The 20,020-nt window shown below is 41.0% G+C and overlaps 5 protein-coding genes across 5 annotated transcripts in view; all 5 read left to right on the top strand.

Moving 5' to 3' along the window:
- prkdc (protein kinase, DNA-activated, catalytic subunit) overlaps positions 1 to 5,826 on the top strand; it is a 39,541-nt gene extending 33,715 nt beyond the window's left edge. Inside the window, exons 76-86 of the mRNA XM_083995889.1 lie at positions 38 to 181; positions 881 to 1,097; positions 1,187 to 1,254; positions 1,643 to 1,863; positions 2,026 to 2,118; positions 3,024 to 3,104; positions 3,237 to 3,308; positions 3,390 to 3,591; positions 4,479 to 4,667; positions 5,148 to 5,287; positions 5,385 to 5,826. Coding sequence (XP_083852015.1) covers positions 38 to 181; positions 881 to 1,097; positions 1,187 to 1,254; positions 1,643 to 1,863; positions 2,026 to 2,118; positions 3,024 to 3,104; positions 3,237 to 3,308; positions 3,390 to 3,591; positions 4,479 to 4,667; positions 5,148 to 5,287; positions 5,385 to 5,589 — 1,632 coding nt within the window. The 3' untranslated portion in view covers positions 5,590 to 5,826. The remainder of the gene's footprint in view (positions 1 to 37; positions 182 to 880; positions 1,098 to 1,186; positions 1,255 to 1,642; positions 1,864 to 2,025; positions 2,119 to 3,023; positions 3,105 to 3,236; positions 3,309 to 3,389; positions 3,592 to 4,478; positions 4,668 to 5,147; positions 5,288 to 5,384) is intronic.
- An 863-nt stretch (positions 5,827 to 6,689) lies between these two features.
- On the top strand, positions 6,690 to 7,001 carry LOC311003966 (histone H4; the record flags this gene model as incomplete). The annotated part of the gene is made up of 1 exon (XM_083995888.1): positions 6,690 to 7,001. The coding sequence occupies one exon, from the start codon at positions 6,690 to 6,692 to the stop codon at positions 6,999 to 7,001; it is 312 nt and encodes a 103-aa protein (XP_083852014.1).
- A 1,964-nt stretch (positions 7,002 to 8,965) lies between these two features.
- On the top strand, positions 8,966 to 9,340 carry LOC311003963 (histone H2B 1/2-like; the record flags this gene model as incomplete). Its single annotated transcript, XM_083995885.1, has 1 exon — positions 8,966 to 9,340. The coding sequence occupies one exon, from the start codon at positions 8,966 to 8,968 to the stop codon at positions 9,338 to 9,340; it is 375 nt and encodes a 124-aa protein (XP_083852011.1).
- A 2,461-nt stretch (positions 9,341 to 11,801) lies between these two features.
- Positions 11,802 to 12,416, top strand: LOC311003956 (histone H1-like; the record flags this gene model as incomplete). Its single annotated transcript, XM_083995878.1, has 1 exon — positions 11,802 to 12,416. One exon carries the CDS (start codon positions 11,802 to 11,804, stop codon positions 12,414 to 12,416), a length of 615 nt encoding a protein of 204 aa, XP_083852004.1.
- Positions 12,417 to 13,649: 1,233 nt separating this feature from the next.
- LOC311003579 (histone H3.2) lies at positions 13,650 to 14,060 on the top strand (the record flags this gene model as incomplete). The annotated part of the gene is made up of 1 exon (XM_083995347.1): positions 13,650 to 14,060. The coding sequence occupies one exon, from the start codon at positions 13,650 to 13,652 to the stop codon at positions 14,058 to 14,060; it is 411 nt and encodes a 136-aa protein (XP_083851473.1).
- Between the last annotated feature and the right edge of the window lie 5,960 nt (positions 14,061 to 20,020).

The following is a 20,020-nucleotide window of genomic DNA, read 5'->3' as shown; positions in this document are numbered from 1 at the left end:
GTCTCTGATCGTTTTCTCTCGGCCGTTCGTCACACAGGACTGGTGGGATGACGTGAAGAACGAGTTGGAGAAACCCAAATTCGACATGAGGCAGATGAGCGGCATGTACGAGGAGATGCACGCGTCGCTCGCAGATCGTAGCGCAGAGGGTCATGGGATGTTTCGCAAGAAGTTTATCCAGGTTTGTCGTAAAACTCTTAAAGGGATAGTTCAACATTTTGGCAAATTGGCCCATTGCCATAATCCCTATAGTCATAGCAGTAGGTTCGTTACCTATATTTGCTGGTGCAAGCTATTTTTAGAACGGCGGAGCAGAGCTGTGAGCTGCTCAGAGCTACGCTACGGAGGCTAATGGGATTTCTTGGTTTCCCTCATCAAACTCATCAAATACACTATCCAACAACTCCAAAACGCTCTGGTGGACAAGTTGTGACCTGCACATTCACCACGCTATGAGATAATAACACTATGTTACGAGACAGAGTTGTTTTAGAGGTAAAGTTTTTCAGCAAGCAGTCTCTGCATTTACCTCTAAAACAACTCTGTCTTGTAACGTTCTGTTATTATCTCATAGCGTGGTGAATGTGCAGGTCACAATTTGTCCACCAGAGCGTTTTGGAGTTGTTGGATTGTGTATTTGATGAGTTTGAAGAAATCCCATTAGCCTCCGTGGCGCAGCTCTGAGCAGCTCGCGGCTCAGCTCGGCCGTTCTAAAAATAGCTTGCACCGACAATTAAAGGTAACGAACCTACTCCTAAAACTATAGGGATTATGGCAATGGACCAATTTGCCAAAATGTTGAACTATGCCTTTAACGATAATACAGCAAAACCACCAATATCCCAACTGCAGAAATGCTAACGGACGTTTCTTCAAACAGAAATTTGCTAAAGAGGTGGAGAAACTCCTGGGAGCCAAAGGCAAGAAGCTGTTTGAGAAGAGGAAGGACAAGAGCTTCGTGCGGCAGGTGGATGAACTGGCTGTGTCCATGCGTGAGTTTCGGTCTTCGGAGACGGAGCCCGGGAACCTGAAGGAGTACTCGCCCTGGCTCAGCAGCTTCAAAGCCGACGCGTTCGGCAACGAGCTGGAGATCCCAGGTCGGCGTCTTGTTGTAGAAACCTTCCTCTCTAAAATATTGTTGCTGTCGACGTGTTGCTCATGGAAAACTCCTGTCTTCTTCCTGCAGGACAGTACGACGGCCGCTCCAAACCGCTGCCTGAGTACCACGCAAAGATCACAGGCTTTGACGAACGGGTATGCAACAGGTTTAATGTCCTAGCAGCATTTTTTGACTGATTGATTGAAACATTTTATTTTGTAAATGTAAAAGTAAAATTTAAAAAAAACACACACAACAGATAGGCAATAATATCAAAATAATAAAGAAAGGTCAACACATGTTCAAAAAGGAGTGAGAAGTCTAAGCTTATCTAGTCTCATGATCCCTTCTCCCTGTACAATAACTTAAATGTTTCCTTGAATGTACAACTATGAATAACAGCATGCCTATGCAACTGCATTTATAGAAAGGAAAAAGACAATATAACCAAACCAGAGCAAAACAAAATATAACAAAAATGGACACTGTAACACTGAACATGAAAAGATGAAAACAAAGAACAGTGATTTTTCCGTCCTGCAGGTGAAGGTGATGATGTCCATTCGTCGTCCCAAGCGTCTGATCATCCGCGGGGACGACGAGCGGGACCACCCGTTCCTGGTGAAGGGCGGCGAGGACCTGCGTCAGGACCAGCGCATCGAGCAGCTCTTCGCCGTCATGAACATCGTGTTGAGTCGTGACGCCGCCTGCACAAACAGAGGCCTGCAGCTGCGCACCTACCAGGTCATCCCCATATCCACCAGGTAGAGAGACACACGATGCACTGGAAAAACAATAATAACACACTTACACTATTTACACGAGACTTTATACTCGTTCTTATTGTTATACAAGATTTTACAGGATTTTTATGGAGGAAAATGGTAAAGAAAGTTAATTAACAAAGCAATTTTCACTGTGTGCAGAATTGGTTTGATTGAGTGGATGGAGAACACGTGCACTCTGAAAGACTTCCTGAACAACACCATGACGGACGAGGAGAAACAAAGAGCAAAGAGGTAAAGCGGAGTTTTCACACAGTTTGTTATGACAGGAAATTAATTAAGGCTTCTGTTATGTAACTTTTACATATTTTCTTGGATTTCTCTCTTGCAAAAAAGCATTAAATCTTCAAGTTATTTGTTTGAAAAACATAAAAGGTGCAGAATTTTTGGAGGTAATCAGCATCTTGTAATTAGGGCCACGGGGCAAGTGCACCGGGCACTAGCCCCTACAGCTATGAAATAGCTGCAGGGACCAGTGCCCGGGGCGGGATCGGTGTGCTATTACTTTTCTCAACAGTTTACAAATTTTTCACAGCGTAAGTCGCAAAAAACTGCGCAAAATTTTGTATTGAAGTCAATGGGATGGGCAAAAAGAAAATAGTGAAAAAGAACTATCATTGGAGTTTTTCAAACATCTACTGCTCAGGCATACTTTCACCTAGAGGCTTCATTTGAACTTTAAACAGTAGACACAAGTCTTGTGTATTAGTGTATTAATCCACGTTTTGATAGGTATTATAGTTTTTGATCAATCCCTGATCAATGACCATGATCATTTTTGGAGAAATTATGAGATGATAATGGGTGTGTATTGCACGGAATGTTCGTGTCAGAGTGCGTGACATCATCGGTCAGAGTGGGAGAGAGCCCAAAAAATTCTACATTTTTTCTCTTTCCACACTCCTCCTGGACACAATTTACACTCGACACACATGATTTTTTCCAAATTTGTAGACAATCTTGTTCTGTCTCTCACAATGTGCTCAAAATATCTGAGAGACTTACAGAATTTGAATTGTCAGCCTCTTAAGTGCGGCATCATCTGTCTCTGCTCCTCATTGACTCCAATACAAATATTTTCTGAGAGAAGCAGAATGTGCTTTGTAATAGGTAATAATTAATTATTTTCTCTTTTTCAGGCCTGCTGAGGAATACAATAAGTTTCTCTCAACCATATATCCAAAAACACAGGGTATCGCACTGTACGGTTGGTCTTACAAGTAAGTCTCCTCCTCATTCCCCTGAACAGAGCTGCTGATTACACTGGGTTGTTGTTGATATATTATAATCTTCAACAAGCTTTCCAAAGTTAAGTGATATCAGATATAAAATTTGTGTTTCTTTTCCCCCAGGAAAGCGAAACGTGCTGATGTGGTCAGCAACTTTTTGAAAGTAATGCATCTGGTGCCCAGTGACCTCCTGAAGTGAGTAAAGACTCTTATTGATAAAATCACTCATTAAGGTTTTTAACACTAGCAGTAACACACATTTTTTTTAATTTCCAGGAGAGCGTTTCTGAAGATGTGCAACAGCCCCGAGGCCTTCCTCTCGCTGCGCTCTCACTTCACCAGCTCTCACGCTCTGCTCTGCGTCAGCCAATGGATTCTGGGCATCGGAGACCGACATCTGTCCAACTTCATGATCAACACGGAGACAGGAGGAATGATCGGCATCGACTTCGGTCACGCCTTCGGTTCAGCCACGCAGGTCGGTCCAGTGGGGAAAAAAAAAAAAAAAAAAATCAAACAGCTGTTGCTCTCAGTCCAGAGCAGCGTCGAGTGTGTGACTGATGTGGTCACAGTTACAGACAATTACAGCTGTGATATTAAACTGTTGTTATAGTTATAAATGAAAGTGGGGTGAAGGAACCACACATGCAAACTCTAAAATAAACATTTATAGTTAAAGCAACATCTGGATGCATGAAGATGCAAGTTTATGAAAACAGAAAAGTAAGTTTAGTAAAATTTGTATATGAGCAATTTATTAAAAAAATACCTATTTGATAATTTTTATATAAAATAAAATATTGTAACAGTGTATATATCCAGTGTATATATGCAGGTTTATTAAAACAATAAACAAATAGTAAAATAAAAATTCTATAATATCTGATTTTGATACAAAAATATAATATAATTTCTACTTTCCTCATCTTAAACATGTTTATCTTCTCATATACATGAAATGTCTGAGACTCAGACTCTGTCACATTGACATATACTGACATACTAATATATACTACATATTTATGTGGGCTACGTACAGTATGTATGTCGTCAATATATGAAATTGTGCCAGTATCCAGTATGTTTTTGGTGTCATTTTTATATGGTTTCATAATGTACTCATGCTGCATTGGACATACATGTATATTGAGCAAGAACAAATGTTGGACAAAGACAGTTTTTATTTGTGACAATATTGCACAACCATTACCAATACTGAGAGGTAGTCTAAAGTCTAAAATGTTAATAGAGTGAAAAGTAAACACACAGACTGCAGGTTTTATTACTCTACTGGTGTTTTCTTCCTCCCTATTATTATATATAGTAACTATGTAAATCTGTGTCTCTGCTTCCCGTCCCTCTCAGTTCCTCCCCGTCCCTGAGCTCATGCCTTTCCGGCTGACCAGGCAGTTCGTGACTCTGATGCAGCCGCTGAAGGAGGCCGGTTTGATCCAGAGCGTCATGGTTCACTCGCTGCGAGCCTTCAGGGCCGAGCCCGACCTGCTGCTCAACACCATGGACGTGTTCGTCAAGGAGCCCTCGCTGGACTGGAAGGTAGGCCTAACCGCCGGAGCTGCAGCCCCGACGCGTCTAAACACTGAACTGTAGATGAAGCAGGCGGCAGGTGTTTGATAATAAACCTCCTGGGATGTCGGTGAATAAATGAATTTTAAAAATGTTAGGACATGGTCTTTATTTCCAGAAGTTTGCTATATACAGTACTGTATGTCTATTCTTGTATTTTTCCCACCTATGCTGGCCTTATTTAACTGCACATTGCTGTTTTCAACTTTTCCTTCCCTCACACCAGTGCATGCAAAGTTAGTAAAAGTCGTCCAAATGATAAAGCAAATGCAAAACAGTATGATTTTGCTGAAAAGATAAATAAAGATATTTAATTGTTTCAAAACAAGAGCATCTTTTGAAAAATTGCTTGTTTTCCTCATTTTTAAAGCCCATCACTGTGATAAGCCAATCTTATATAATTTGTCAATAGATGATTGATTGATATAATTTCTCACTGTTGTTTCACAGAACTTTGAGCTGAAACAACTGAAGAAAGGAGGAACGTGGACGGAGAGCGTCAACACCAAAGAGATCAACTGGTTTCCTCTCCAGAAGGTGAACTTCGCCAGGAGGAAACTGGAAGGAGCAAATCCTGCTGCTATAACCAGGTATTTCACTTGAGGATGATGTTAAACTCTAAAAGTTTTTAGTTGTTTTCGATATAAAAGAGGAAAAAAACACATGAACTGCTCTGTCTGTGGTCAGTGAGGAGCTGAAGCTGGGCTTTGAGAAGGACGCTGCCTTCGCGGGGATGCAGGCCGTGGCCTCGGGGAGCGCGGAGCACAACGTCCGAGCGACGCTTCCTGCTGCAGGTTTATCGGTGGAGAAGCAGGTGGACTGTCTGCTGGACCAGGCCACCGACCCCAATGTGCTCGGCCGGGTCTGGCAGGGCTGGGAGCCCTGGATGTGATGCAGGCGATCTACTACACCGCCTGGAGATGTGTCTGTACTGAAGAGTTTCAACTGTTTTCTGTTTTTATACCTGTGATAAATGATGTTCAATGTGCTGTTAAAGCAGGATTATCTCACACTCAACACTAAGTGTCCAGTTCATTTTTTTGTCAGTTGAGTTTTTAAACACCAACATTTTGACCATTTCTTGTTCTTGTTCTTGAAATTATCATTATCAAAATAAATAAATGACTACTTTCCAAACTTGCAGTAATTATTTAGATTAGATGTGTGACGTCTACAGCCAAAGACAGAAAAGTTGATGGTGATTATTTCTCATCAGTACTCTTCACCAAACACCCACACACAAAAAAGATCAAATAGGACTGTATGGCCAAACTCTCCAGGTCATCTCAACAGTATAATTTTTCCAACAAAACATGCAGTGGACAACACACATTGCTGAAGTGGAAAACGAGGCCACAGACGCAGATTAAACCACTTGAAAGTGCTCTGCAGAAAAAAGGGAGGAGCAAATTGCTTTGAAGGTGTATCAATCATATATTTGACCTTTGTTCGAATATGGGAGGGAGATCTCAACTCAATAAACTCCAGGTCATACAAAATACTGCCATGAAAATGTGCTACGGGATAGGCCTACCTAACAAGCAACGAATACACTTGAATACTTAGATCATTAAGATAGGGCAACTGGACAGTTTTATTGTCATTGGACATTGTTTTATCATTTTGTATTTTATCATTGTGGTCTGTTAGTCTTTTGTCATTATGTTTTATTATCATAACTTATTGCTTTGTAGCTGCTGTTATTTAGTGGTCATGGTGTCATCCTAAAACAGTTACAGGACGACAAGGGGAAAAGAAAAAGATGAAAAACATTTAAAATACAGAGTTAGCAGAGCCAACAGATTGTGATGGTGTCATGGTGATAGCCCACCACCACCACCACCTCCTGCCTTGGTCCACTTACGTCCTCATTCCCCCAGAGTCCTGCTCCTCCCACCTCTTCCCGCTCACCGAGCTCCACCCACAGTGGGGATAAAAGGGCAGACGTCCTGAGCCTGAACCAGTTGAGTAGCTTTCTACTAAACAGTAAACATGTCTGGAAGAGGAAAAGGAGGAAAGGGACTCGGTAAAGGAGGCGCCAAGCGGCACCGTAAAGTCCTCCGTGATAACATCCAGGGCATCACCAAGCCCGCCATCCGCCGTCTGGCTCGCCGCGGCGGAGTCAAGCGCATCTCCGGCCTCATCTACGAGGAGACCCGCGGGGTGTTGAAGGTCTTCCTGGAGAACGTCATCCGGGACGCCGTCACCTACACCGAGCACGCCAAGAGGAAGACCGTCACCGCCATGGACGTGGTCTATGCCCTCAAGAGGCAGGGCCGCACTCTGTACGGCTTCGGAGGTTAAACACCATCACCACAACTAAACAACACAACGGCTCTTTTCAGAGCCACACAACCACTCTCAACGAGCTCACATCTTCCGTATTATTACATGATCTTGTAATGTCTGATAACACTATGACAGTATCTATAAAACGATCAGAAATGTAGCCTATTTCATGATTCAAATCCGAATGAGTAACATCATCCATACAATGTTTCCTTGCCTTAACAGGAAACGTTTGAAGTTTTAATGTAGCCAATAACTGTTCCCTCTAAGGCGGTTTACTGTGCAATTGCACACTGCTCCCCACCTCTTTGCCCAGAAGACAGAAAAAAGTTGCACACTCAAATATCCATGACTAGTTTACTGTTTATTTCTCCCTAATGTGCACTTCGAATTGTGAAATTTATGATCTTAACCTTGGTCTGTAGTGCAACTACGATTTAAGTTTTTGCTTGAATTATTACTGTTAATATCAAGAATGGTTCTGTGCCAAGAGCTAATGACACCAACTTGATGTTAGGTATTGTTTTCATATTGTATGGCAATAAATGCAAAATCTATTTTGCCAAAACAATATTGTATTTTGTTATTAACTGTAACTGACCTAGATATGGAGTAGCCTATGTAATGCTGTCAAAATAATGTTATTAATCATTATAATAGCCAATTGTATTGATATTTGGAGTTGGAGAGGTGAGGCCATAGCACCAGCATGTGGACGTACTGTGTACGCTTGAGTTTTCGCTCACAGTCGCTCAAGCAGATCATCAGGGGAGTTGAATTTCTGCTCAGGAGTTTCGAAAATTAGAGGGAACATTGTAGCTAATATTTGATAAATTTCATCATATTGACACAACCCCCAACAGCACATTTAGTCTAATGACCGCGCATATAACTCACATGGTCCTTAATTGTCAAACAATGCAACATTATAGCATGCATTTTAAGTGAGTGAGAATTACTGGTGAGGTGACACAAAAAGATAGGCTACATTAAAACAAGTCAACCAATGTATCGTGATCATAGGCTGAACATTTGTAAGGGTCATTCTTCAACAGGCAAATTTGGTTGGTTTTCTCTACTTGCCGTTCCTTCCAGGGAGCCAACTCTGCTCTCCAGCCATGTGCTCTCCTTACAATGACTGTTAGAGTAATTAAAAGTATATTTAACCTTTAAAAAACATCCCTAAAGTTAGCCTACATTTTGTGGCATGTGGTGGAAATGACTGAGACCCCAAGGGACAGGTGTTCAAAAAAGACATAAAACACTAACATAGCTTACAACACATGATACATTTCATTAAAATAGGGATTTAGGTACCACTTGTCTAAAAAGTTACTATTAGATCACAATTTAAATTCAACATGGAGGGATTGAATGTCACAAATCTGGCCCAGGGACAAAGGGAATATAGTAAAAACAATAGCTACAACCTATGATTTATATATAGTCAAATTAATAAGTGATCTATAATATAATTTTTCAGTTCCTCTTGATGTCATGAAAGTAGGTGCCAAAAATAAAAAAAAAACAAGAAATGTGTTTCAGTTTTTGTTAACCTATATCTGCTCGGTTCATTAATTAATTAGTTTGTTGGATGAATAATAATTGATGGAAAGAGCAGTTTGACCAGTATAAATGTTTAGCAGAATGTGTTGTAGCTAGGATGGATATAGCCCAACTTTGACAAAGCCAGTTACTGTCACTACAATACAATAGGGCCTATACAAAAAAAATCCTAAACCTATTATTCTCCTTATGAAATGATTTTATTGTCATTAAATGGCCCATATCATATGTGCCCGCTTTTTCTGTGCATAAATTGTCCAGACTACGGAAAGTCCGCTCCACTTCCTCAACCTTACTCGGCAGTCCAGCCAATCACAGGAGGGGGGCCTCACAGCAACATTTGCATACAGCTTGTATAAATGCAGTCGCCTCCCTCCTGTCAGCATTGTGGTTTGTACGATCCTCTGATCAACATGCCTGAACCAGCAAAGTCCGCGCCCAAGAAGGGCTCCAAGAAAGCCGTCACTAAGGCCCCCGGTAAGGGCGGCAAGAAGAGGAGAAAGACCAGGAGGGAGAGCTACGCCATCTACGTGTACAAGGTGCTCAAGCAGGTCCACCCCGACACCGGCATCTCGTCCAAGGCCATGAGCATCATGAACTCGTTTGTCTCTGACATCTTCGAGCGCATCGCTGCCGAGGCCTCTCGTCTGGCTCACTACAACAAGCGCTCCACCATCACCTCCAGGGAGATCCAGACCGCCGTCAGGCTGCTGCTGCCCGGGGAGCTGGCCAAGCACGCCGTGTCCGAGGGCACCAAGGCCGTCACCAAGTACACCAGCTCCAAGTAAACACCTCTTCTGTTTACACCGACCCAAAGGCTCTTTTCAGAGCCACACACACACAATCTATAAGTGCAAAATATCCTTTTTAATACTTTAATTAATCGTAAACATTATCTGACAGTTGCGTGCAAGTGTGACCATAATGAGACGATCAATAAATCTAGACAATGCGACAAATGGCATCAGTTGGTGTCACTAATGTAGTTATCACCAGAGCAACAATGTAGCCAATGAATATTTCAGACTTGCTGTGGAAGTGTGGGAAGTTTATGTAAGTGCTTGTAGCGGTCCTCTGTTAATAATTAAATTAATATAAACGATGGTTCTTGTGTAGCTACTTAAAGCCGTCGCGAGTTGGAAGCTGTTTCTTCATTAGGCCACAAGTTATAATGTTGCCAACATCAACACTGTAGACAAAGTTAATCAATAAATGTATTCACTAACACTAAACTAACCATGAATAACAATAATACAGTATTTGCATAAAAAAATGACCATTAAAACTTTGGCCGTTTCATTCCTTTATAAACATTGTCCATAGATTAAGAGTAAAACAAACAAAAAAAGCCACACACTTCATCTAAAGCAAAAATCCTCACCTCATTATAGTGTGTATAATTAATACTAAGGTACAACTGTCTCGGTAGTGATGTGGTTGCAAGAGAAGCACTAATCAATAATATCTTGTGTAATAATAACTGTATGGTATAATGGATTGAATCACTTGCTGGGGACATTGGTTAGAAAATGTTCCTATTTCCTTTATTGCTGATGCAAGTGTGGATGTGTGTGTTCCGTAACGAAGAATAAAAAAAAAAAAGTTATCAGAACAGTTTACATTATGTGCTACTACATCCAGTACCAAGAATGGTAAGCATCCAATAAAAGTCTGAATAATCATCAATGTACAACAATGAATACAGAAATAATAAAACAAAAAAGTATTTCTCTCTCTGGTCTCCACCAAATTTTTCCTTCAGCACAGTCATCACATTTAAATTACTTCCCATGCTAATCAGTCTCAGACCCAGCTGCCAAATTCATCCCTTCTCTCTTTCCTGCAACATTTTGTGTTATGTTATCCTTTTGTTTCTGAATTGGACTAAAGATGATCACTGCCTCATGTTCACCAGGCAGCTGCTTTGATTAAAAATCAGTGATCGATGTTGACAAATAGCTTAAAAATAAATGTGCTTTACACTTTCATATATCATTACTCCATCCATTTTCCTCAACCTCACACATAACATGCACATGCAAAAGTTTACTCAAAACGTGTTAATGTTACTTTCTAGTCAACTGGCAAAACAGATTCCCTTTCATTAATATCAGCCAGGCCCAGGACTGATCCATCCTGTCCTCACACTCAACACTATACTGTATCTGGAACATATCTATCTTACATTTTACTTTACAATACAACTAGGTCACACTGTTAATCACTGTTTGAATACATTAATCTGGATGTGTTTACTTTTTCATAAAGAGAAGTCATTAAATCACAGTCACTGAAATGCTAAAAGGCTCTCTATTAGAAAACACTAGTCTACAGTGTTTTCATTGCATTCAGTGTATTCATTGCTCCCTATCACTGCAAAGTCTGGATACATAATCTGTTAAAGTGACATTTTAACTCCTGTTTCTCTCTTTTCAGATGAAATGTTGAACCTCAACAAACAAATAAAGACATACAGAAAACTTAAAGCTTTTGACTTTCTAGAACCAACTAATAATAGGCTGCTCTACATGGGCCATGTCCTATTTGTTTATATGACAACTATTCTCAGCATTTATCTGTAATGGATGTCAAGTCGTAGAAAACCTGCACACTGATTAATTTATTCTGGTAGATTTTTTAAACAATATTCATTTCTAAACATGATCAATTATATGGTATCCTCATAATTAAATGTTCATAACTTGAGGTTTTGGTTTCAGTCGAGCTGGGCCATCAGCAGTGTGTTTGCTGCTAAGAGAAGAACTCAAATTTACAGTATACTGAACATCAGTGGGAGGTAATTTTTAATCAGGATCTCTGAATAAACATGTTGACGAGCTAGAAAACTAGTTTTGGTGAAATTGTGGTGCATTTTATATGGTTTTAGAAGATATAAAAGTGGGGAAAGTCACTGAACGGCGGTGTCCGACGAGGTGATCAGCTGAGGTTTAGAGGCTCCACAAACAAAACCCAGAGACAATCAGAGCTCCTCGTGACTTGAATATGAAGAGAATAAAGTCCGCTATCGGCTCAGTTTTCCAGCAGTCTTCAGTAACTACCCCAACGTGATTTTTGAGGCTTTTTTGAGCGACGAGAAAACACAAAGTGTCCCTGTGTCGAGGCTGCACAGAAGAGCCTCGACTGGACTGAGTCTCCACGGTTCTCATGGTGTGTTTAAGTACCGCCTCCTGCTCCGAGATTTCCAACACTTCACTCAGTGAATCCAAGCTGCACAGATACGAGAAAACAATGGCAGAAGTTGCTCCAGCTCCAGCCGCCGCCCCGGCCAAAGCGGCAAAGAAGAAGGCTGTCGTCAAGCCCAAGAAAGTCGGTCCCAGCGTCAGCGAGCTCATCGTGAAGGCTGTCGGTGCCTCCAAGGAGCGCAGCGGTGTGTCTTTGGCCGCTATGAAGAAAGCTCTGGCTGCAGGAGGCTACGATGTGGAGAAGAACAAGTCCCGCGTCAAAATCGCCCTCAAGAGCCTGGTGACCAAGGGCACTCTGGTCCAGACCAAGGGAACCGGAGCGTCCGGCTCCTTCAAGATGAACAAGAAGGCCGAGCCCAAAGCCAAGAAGCCCGCAGTCAAGAAGGCCGCTCCTAAAGCCAAGAAGCCCGCAGCTAAGAAACCCGCAGCGGCCAAGAAGTCCCCCAAGAAGGCGGTGGCAGCCAAGAAGCCAGTGGCTAAGAAGTCCCCCAAGAAGGCCAAGAAGCCAGCAGCTGCTCCCAAGAAAGCAGCTAAGAGCCCCAAGAAGGCAACCAAGAGCCCCGCTAAGAAGGTGGTCAAGAAGGCGCCTGCTGCCAAGAAGTCCCCCGCTAAGAAGGTGGCCAAGCCTAAGGCCAAGAAGGCAGCACCCAAGAAGAAGTGAGCTGTTCCTCAGACACCGAAAAATAATATCAAACGGCTCTTTTAAGAGCCACACACACATTCCTCTAAAAGAGCTGATTCCTATTAATTCTTTGAGATGTTGACACTAAACATTTAGTCAATGGCGGAGTGAAAGGTGTTTTAGCTTTTCACTTAAATAAAATATAGTGTGGCTACATGTGGGACAAAGAATATAGACCTACAAACATTTGTTTTGTAGGTCTAGAGTAATTTGTAATATAAACAAACCTGCTTTACTGACTATTGCAGTGTAAGATCAGGGAAATGGGCTACTCGAATTGAATGAACTTAACCAAGTAACTTTGCTTCCTGTGGAAAATATTATAATCAAGAAATAAACAATAACCATTCAATGCAAAAGATGTAGGAACTCACACTACAATCAACCTATACTCAATGTGAGCCTTGGTATATCTTAGATTAGTATATCCTATTTATAAGATATTTGGAGTAGTATGTTGTGACTGAATGTTTGTGGTACATGACATTAATCACATGTTTGTAGCTGAACACTGAAATTTAATAGCACTGGTTTATAATTATAAAGCTTACTGGTGGTGCTCTAGAGGTATTTCATTCCTTGCAGTAAAATCAGCCCAACTTAAATTTCTAAACAAATATAGATGCACAGTCCTGTATTTTGTTGCCACTTTCAACCAGGGTAGCTAATAACTTTATAGTAACTTAGTCAGTGTTGCCTCTTTGATCTGTTAATCGATGTTATCGTTTATGTATCAATTCACCATCACTTCCTTTAGCGAAACTCCCTCAAAAGGAAATACCTTAAATAATAGGCTTTTACACAATACAGTATGATTATGTACAATGATACGATTCCTCTTCCACTCATGGTTGATAGGTCTCTTTAGTCTGGGTACAAAGAAATGTGAAGCACCACAGCTCAACTGTCTCTTATATGAGCGCAGGAGCGGGACAATTTGGTGTCGGACCAACCAGAGAGAGGCTCCAGCAGCGGCTTCCTGCTCTGGGTTTGTCCGGGCTTTTTCAAAGCTCTTTCCTCCAATGAGCAGCAGAGACTCGGGCGGCGGGTTGGTCCTGTGGGCGGCGCTGAGCTCCAGCAGGAGCCCCTCACCAATCACCAGCCACAGACGTCAAGCAGCGTCACTGTGTCCCAGCCGGTCTCAGGCTTTAAGAGCCGAGTGCCGCGGCGGTTCATCACATTTTTCTCCAGTGTAGAGAAAGACACAGTGAAATGGCAAGAACCAAGCAAACCGCTCGTAAGTCCACCGGAGGCAAAGCCCCCAGGAAGCAGCTGGCCACCAAGGCTGCCCGTAAGAGCGCCCCGGCCACCGGCGGCGTCAAGAAGCCTCACCGTTACAGGCCCGGTACCGTGGCTCTCCGTGAGATCCGTCGTTACCAGAAATCCACCGAGCTGCTCATCCGCAAGCTGCCCTTCCAGCGCCTGGTGCGTGAAATCGCCCAGGACTTCAAGACCGACCTGCGTTTCCAGAGCTCCGCCGTCATGGCTCTGCAGGAGGCCAGCGAGGCTTACCTGGTGGGTCTGTTCGAGGACACCAACCTGTGCGCCATCCACGCCAAGAGGGTCACCATCATGCCCAAAGACATCCAGCTGGCCCGCCGCATCCGTGGAGAGAGAGCTTAAACGAGGCTGCTGCTCCCACTAAAACAACAACAACAACAACGGCTCTTTTAAGAGCCACTTCACTCTAAACTCGAGAGCACTGTCCTCTGTTTCAACTTTTTAGACAATGTTTCAGCTAAATAATGTAGGGGAGAGTTTGTTAAATTGCTTTTTCAAGCTCAATGATCAAACATTTTCTATGCTTGACGTTCACTTTGCTTGTGTAGAAAGAAACACCTGGTTTCAGTCTGGTTTCAGGTTGAACTAGTGCTCTCTTTTCGCCAGTAGATGGCAGTAGCAGCCTGGTCATGATGCTGGCGCTGTAGTCCCAAACCGTCTGAGAATCTCTACAGCTGTGTACTTAGGACCACACTTACCTGTCAGTTTGCAGTGGGTGACCAGCATATAGCCTACATCTCCATGCACCTGAATAATCGGCGCCTGCTTTTCAGTTAACATGTCCAAAAGGAGTTAATAAAACACCTCGAACCATCACCAGCGAAGAGTTTCAGATAAAAACAACACAAAATGATGATTTTAATGACTCAAAAGTCTCCAGTGGTGTTTTTACATGTGAAAAAACAAACGTATTACTATTTACTAGAAATGATGCACACCAGGAAAAACTACAGAGCTTTAATTCTCTTGTCAATGTGTTCGTTATGGTCCCTTGCAATGTAACAAGCCCAAATGAAGGAGAGGCGGGGTACACCCTGGACAGGTCGCCAGTCTTGATTAATCATTGGATAATAGGTAAACATGTGAAAAGGAGATTTATGTATGTGTATATATATATATATATATTTATACATTCAAATGTTGACAGTTCATTATAGTATAGCCTAAGTAATAATCATTTAATTCCTTTAATTTTAAATGTGTTTGAATAATAATAATTAAAATAGCCTATTTCTCATATGCATATTTAATTGCTGCTTTAATGCGCAAGGATTTGTGTGTGTATCATGACCCGAGGAGGGAATCGGTCAGGCAGCATGGAGTGTTTTTTGACCTCTCTCTCTTTAGCCCTTCTCTCTATTTTATTACTTCGCTCCCCTTTTCCTCATACTGGATTATTGTTGTATCATTGCTTTATTTTTATTTGTTTAGAAACAGAACCAAGAAGATCATGTGGTGGAGTCTTTTGGTCGTTGATGTGGATGAGGGACGAACTGACACCACAACCAAGTTCAGAGAGCAGGGAGGGAGCAGCGAAAAGATGAAGGCCACAACAGAGCACAAAACAGACCCATTCTGACAACAACCTCATTACAACAACAACCTAACGACTCTCTTCACCATTTAGGCCTATCCACAAGTTTCCGAACGTCATCTATAGTAGGGAGGTTAAGGCCAACAAATAGGCCTTTGACTTCAAGTCATGATGCAAAGTTCCCCTTTGGCATGGAAGTACCTTAGGGTCATACAAATAAATCTATCCTAAGACACAAGTGAGATCAAACTTTGTATCCGAAATAAACACGTTTTTAAAATGCCTTTTTTTCATTGAGAAAACACATGCTAAAAGCACATTCCATTTAGAATGTCCATATAAACTCAGGCAGATCCCCTGATGCCTTCAGCTCCTGGATGAGATCTACAGCTTCTCAGACAACATGGAGCTGCTTGTGTGACAGGATATTGGGTTTTTGTCAAAATATTAATAAAATATGATACTGATACTGATTTTACCAATTAGCCAAATATTGTGTTGGTCAAAATTGCTTGTGTATGTTGATTTGAAAAAGTTGAATTTACATGTATGACCCATTCTGGGTCATATTAGAAGTCAACTTAAAGTCAAAGGAAAAATGTTTTTACTGTTCTCAAATGTAAAGATGGGTCACATTGGACCCTCTACATTATTGAAGGCTTATATAACCTGATACTGAAATCATTTTACATTGTGCTCCTAAAGTAAACTAACAAATTTTAGTGTAGAGCGCCCTTAATAAGCAATGTTCAGCTTTTATGTACATATAGGGAAGTTTAGGTTTGCAGCTCTCACATAAAGCATATGATTAGGACTGACTTATTTCACCTGCGCAGTATAGCTGGCTAAGATCCTCTCTCAGAGTAATGCTGAAACTGGTAAGCTTCATTATTTTGGTAGATTTTTACTTTTGTGAATGCTTGTTGATGCTCATCTTATCAATCTCGTGATGTTACAGTATCTTTATTTCTTATTTCAAATTAGCCATAATGGAATGTCATGACTGGAATTTATGCTTCTTATGTGAGTCCGCCCTACAGATTAAAATCATTAGATCCCTGGTTATCAGTCAAACTGAGAAACAATCCTGAAATATTTCAATCATGTTACAAATAAGCTGTAGATAACATCCAGGAGCTGAAAACATGCTTTTAGCATGCGTTTTCTCAATTAAAAAAAGGCATTTTAAAAACGTGTTTATTTAGGATACAAAGTGTGATCTCACTTGTGTCTTAGGATAGATTTATTTGTATGACCCTAAAGTACTTCTATGCCAAAGGGGACCTTTGCATCATGATTTGGAGTCAAAAGTCGCTTAACCTCCCTACTACTATGGGCAAACCCGGAAACCGGTTTTGCCGGTTTGGTGGAATTGTACGGTTACGTTTCCATGGTTTTCAGTCGTTGTCATAGTTGCGGTAAACGCATGGATCTATTAACGCTGGCTTTTAACACGGATGTCAATTTGTGTGATATCCACTGTTTAAAAGCTGGTGTGATGATCCATGCGTTTTACAGATTTTCATTGAAAAAAAAAAAATTACGAGACTACTGAAACCATGGAAACCAAAACATAAAATTCCACCGGAAAAGAGCAAAACCGGCAAAACAGGCTACGTTTTTGACGTTCGGAAAAAGGTAGCGATCCAGCACAACAATAGCGGATTGCAATTAAAAATAGCCTATTGTTCATTTGAATAAAACAAACAAACATTGAATGCACAGACCCAACACAAAAACACCATGATGATGATGATAAACACTCACAGTTGTTGGACCTGTCGAACCGGACCCGGACTGCCGGAGAAATTGAAGTCAATCTTGTCATTTCCTCGGTCTCCGGTCTCCGGTGAGTCTCAGCGCCGCCTCGGCAGCTGACCTCATGGATGAACGGCAGAGAGTCGGTGACCGGTGTGAGAGGCTTCTTACGCCGTCAAACTCAGATGTCTGAATCACTGGACAAACTCTGTAGGTTAGCCTAAAAAAGCAGCTGTCAGCCAGCTTTGTATCATCACTGTTTAAACCTCCGTTACACCTGAGAGAGACATGATCAAGTTACCGTTAGCCTTAGCTAGATGCTATCCAGGGTTAGCTAAGAAATTTGTTTTTCCCGCTCATTTCCGACTGTCTAGACGTCACACAGGAGAGCCAATCAGCGGCCGCCATATTGCCGTAGTGTTTACTAAAAGCGGGCATTTTATTGGTGTAGCGCGATCACGTGACGGCCGTGCCTCCACCAGCGAACTTATCATGGGACTCTTGCGAGGTTATGAGCTACGAACTCCCGCTGATTAGCTGAGCATGAATCAATCATTCCTACAACATTTATGCTATTTGTAGTGTAAAACATCAAAATAAAATAAAATATATACTATATAATAATAGCAATAATAATAGTAGGCTAATAGTAATAATAATAATAATTTAAAAAAGGAATATTAATAATAAAGGGATGGAAAAGAGGTGGGATAAAGACAGTTTTAAAAAAAAAAAGAAAAAAAAAACATAAAATAGAACAAAAATACAATACATACACAAATTTATTCTCTTCAGAGATCTAGTAAACATTTCTTCAGGGCTGAATCCACTTATTCCATCTTTTCACACATTCTGGTTCTTGATTTTTGATTCTATAGTAGCCTAGGCCTATGTAATTTTTTCCATTTCCAAAATATTATTTACAGTTAATTTCCAGTTATTAAAAGAAGGTGAGATGGATTTTTGCCACTTTCTTGTTATTTGCTTCAAAGCTATTCTGAGTATTCTGTATAGGCTAAGTATTTGTATTTTTCTGTTGTAACTTCAGCCGGTGTTATTCCTAAAACAATTCATTGCGGTTCCAATGTTTTTTTTAAATCGGAAAATCGGAAAAAAATAGATTCTATAATTTTTTTCCAGAATGGTTTTAGTGATGGACAGAAATAGAAAATGTGTGAGTGGTTTGAATGGTGCTTGCCATAATTTCTCCAGCAGTCTGGGGTGATGGATGTTGTGAATTTAGACTGTAGCTATTTCTGGAGTAATGAAAAAGCGTGTGTGTACCTTCCATGAGAATTCCCTCTAATATCCAGAATTTGTTGTCTTGTGTATTGTACTATAAGCATTTTTCCAATCATCGTCTTCTATTTGTACATCGAGCTCTAGTTTCCACTTTGTCCCAATTGAGTTGTGTTTCTTCACTGTCTCCTAGTATTTTATATATTTTTGAGAGCGTATTCTTGATTTCTAAATTATAATTTTTTTTGTCATAAAAGTTATTAATTGATGTTGTTCATGGTGACCCTGTCTTTTCTGAAAAGTGGTAATGTAATTTCTAAGTAGCAAGTTATTTGATATAACCTCGAATGAGTCAATGTCTTTGTTGACAAGTATTTGCAATCCTTTTGATGCCAAAACCTTTAGCACACTGTCCATTTTGTTTGGTCTAAACTGGGGGTCCCATGCCAGATTTCACTGTTTTCTCAGCATATATTGCGTATTGTTATGTACTGTATTATGGTTTTTATCTACGCTGTGAAGCACTCTGTGTATCCGTACTGAGAAGGGTGCTATATGGATGCAAACAGCGCTCCGAAAAGCGAAACTCGCTTTTTTCATGACCAATTAGGTGACTTGTGTGAATCGTTCAGATCCGAAGAGTTTTTGTTTTTGAGGAGGGAGGGGGGGGGGGGGTCTCAGCTGGGGTCAGTAAAATGTTTTTCTAACAGGCTGACAGTGACAATCACGTGAAACTGAGGCAAACTCATTCATGTTTGTCTCTGATTATACTGATAACAGCCGACCTCCAATGTTGACGCGCGACATGCGCGCTCATTAAAGCGGCGCGTGTCCGCGTGCAGTCGGTGCGACGGCGACGCCGTTTTTTCCCCCGTGCATGTCCGTGGAGCTGTGCGCCGCGGACATGCACGGTTCCCTACGTAGCTGTGTCAGGCAGGTGTCTCCACGGAGCTCTGCCCCGTTTCAGAGGTGAAGGAGAGACGTCGCCTCCGCGATGTAGAATGTGTTCAATTAGCCTAAAGTGAAACTAACACATTACATTACACACTGAATGAAACATCCCATGTCTTTATTTATTCAGTTTATTTTAATAGTAATAATTATGACTAACATTCAGTGAAGACCTAAAATTCAGTATCTCCAAAATTGAGATATTGCAAAGGATTTCTTTTTTTAAGCATTTTTAATATAGAAATGTTGGCCTTCTGAAAACTATGTCCATCTATATGCACTCAATACTTGGTTGGGGTTGAACTACTGGAAATTGACTTTTCCATGATATTGTAATGTAATCATTTGTTAATGGTGCTTTGAAGGTGTATCAATCATATATTTGACCTTTGTTCGAATATGGGAGGGAGATCTCAACTCAATGAACTCCAGGTCATACAAAATACTGCCATGAAAATGTGCTACTGGATAGCCTACCTAAATACACAAGCAACGAATACACTTGAATATTTAGATCATTAAGATAGGGCAACTGAAAAGTTTTATTGTCATTGGACATTGTTTTATCATTATGTATTATCATTGTGGTCTGTTAGTCTTTTGTCATTATGTTTTATTATCATAACTTATTGCTTTGTAGCTGCTGTTATTCAGTGGTCCTGGTGTCATCCTAAAACAGTTAGTACAGGAAGACAAGGGGAAAAGAAAAAGAAAAAAAGATGAAAAACATTTCAAATACAGAGTGAACAGAACCAACGTTGTGATGGTGTCATGGTGATAGCACACCACCTTTTTTTTTTCTTCAAAACTTTATTTAAAA

The sequence above is a fragment of the Trachurus trachurus genome, assembly GCF_905171665.1.
Source record: "Trachurus trachurus genome assembly, chromosome: 20".
NCBI lineage: Eukaryota > Metazoa > Chordata > Actinopteri > Carangiformes > Carangidae > Trachurus > Trachurus trachurus.
The sequence above is the reverse complement of the archived record's forward strand: the minus strand, read 5'-3'. Positions and strand labels throughout refer to the sequence as shown.